A 1,180-nucleotide genomic window follows, 5' to 3' on the forward strand; every position below is an offset into this window, starting at 1 on the left:
GATTGCACCAAGGACTGCCAACAAGCATTTCTGGCACTATCGCCGGGGATTAACCATTCCTAGTGATTGCGCTAAGAAATGTCAACAACCGTCTCGGCTGAAAGGATGAGGCCAAGAAGGAAAAAGACGAGGAAGGCAAGGACGGCGACGGCTATCCCTTGGTGGAGAATGTGTTCTTCATCTTTGGCGGGCCAACAGCGAACATGACCGCTCAGCAGCGCAAGCGAGAGTGCCGAGAGGTCTTTTCCGTCATCAGGGCTATGCCATCCTATCTCGACTGGTCGGAGGACACCATATCCTTCAGTCGCGAAGACCACCCCGACTACATCCCGAATCCAGACCTGTACTCGCTCGTCGTGGATCCCATCATCCGCAACACCCGATTCTCCAAGGTGCTCATGGACGGGGGCTGCAGTCTCAACATCTTGTACGCGCACTCCCTCTAGATCATGGGGATCGGCTTGGACAAGCTGCGCCCCAGAGTGTCGCCGTTCCACGGCGTCGCGCCAGGGAAACGAGTCCAACCCCTCGGGCAGATTGACTTGCCTGTCTGCTTCAGCACACCAGCCAACTTCCGCAAGGAGGTACTCATCTTCGAGGTAGTAGTGTTTCGTGGGGCGTACCACGCCATACTGGGGCGGCCATGATACGCCAAGTTCATGGCTGTTCCCAACTACACCTACCTCAAGATGAAGATGCCGGGTCCGAAGGGTGTCATCACCGTCGGCATGTCGTTTGAGCATGCCTACGAGTGCGACGTCGAATGCGTCGAGCATGCCGAGGCCCAGGCGGAGGACGAGGCCCTTGCAGCTACCTTGGATAAGATGGGAAGCAAAGCCATGTACTCCACGCACCGGCACGCAGGCAGCTTCGAGCCAGCCGAGGGTATCAAGGAAGTACCCCTCGACCCGAGTGTTGGCACTCCTTAAGTACCCATTTTATCCCTTGTTTATCCTTGATAATGGCATGAATTTAATATCAAAATCACTAACCGTCCTAACCCTGGCCTAATTATTGGTCATTTTCACATTTGCACATATATTTTGGAGGAACTTCGTTTTTACAGGTGTCTGGCCTATTTTGGAGCATGAAACGACGAGGCCCGTGATCGAGCGCTAACACGGAGAAAGACGAAGGCCAAAGCAAAAAGGGATGACCAAATCCTATGTTGATTCGAAGC

At 53.9% G+C, this 1,180-nt stretch overlaps 1 protein-coding gene across 1 annotated transcript; it reads left to right on the forward strand.

Moving 5' to 3' along the window:
• The first annotated feature begins 449 nt into the window (after positions 1–449).
• LOC120713377 lies at positions 450–929 on the forward strand. The gene is made up of 2 exons (XM_039999357.1): positions 450–599; positions 711–929. The coding sequence occupies exons 1-2, from the start codon at positions 450–452 to the stop codon at positions 927–929; spliced, it is 369 nt and encodes a 122-aa protein (XP_039855291.1).
• Positions 930–1,180: the final 251 nt, after the last annotated feature.

Source organism: Panicum virgatum, chromosome 6K (assembly GCF_016808335.1).
Source record: "Panicum virgatum strain AP13 chromosome 6K, P.virgatum_v5, whole genome shotgun sequence".
Classification (NCBI taxonomy): domain Eukaryota; kingdom Viridiplantae; phylum Streptophyta; class Magnoliopsida; order Poales; family Poaceae; genus Panicum; species Panicum virgatum.

Excerpts from the sequence above, each read along its gene's own strand:
- LOC120713377 (XM_039999357.1), top strand. The coding sequence starts at position 450 with ATGGGGATCGGCTTGGACAAGCTGCGCCCCAGAGTGTCGCCGTTCCAC. Across the intron at positions 600-710 it reads AGGAGGTACTCATCTTCGAG|GGTGTCATCACCGTCGGCAT; the intron begins GTAGTAGTGTTT and ends CCGGGTCCGAAG.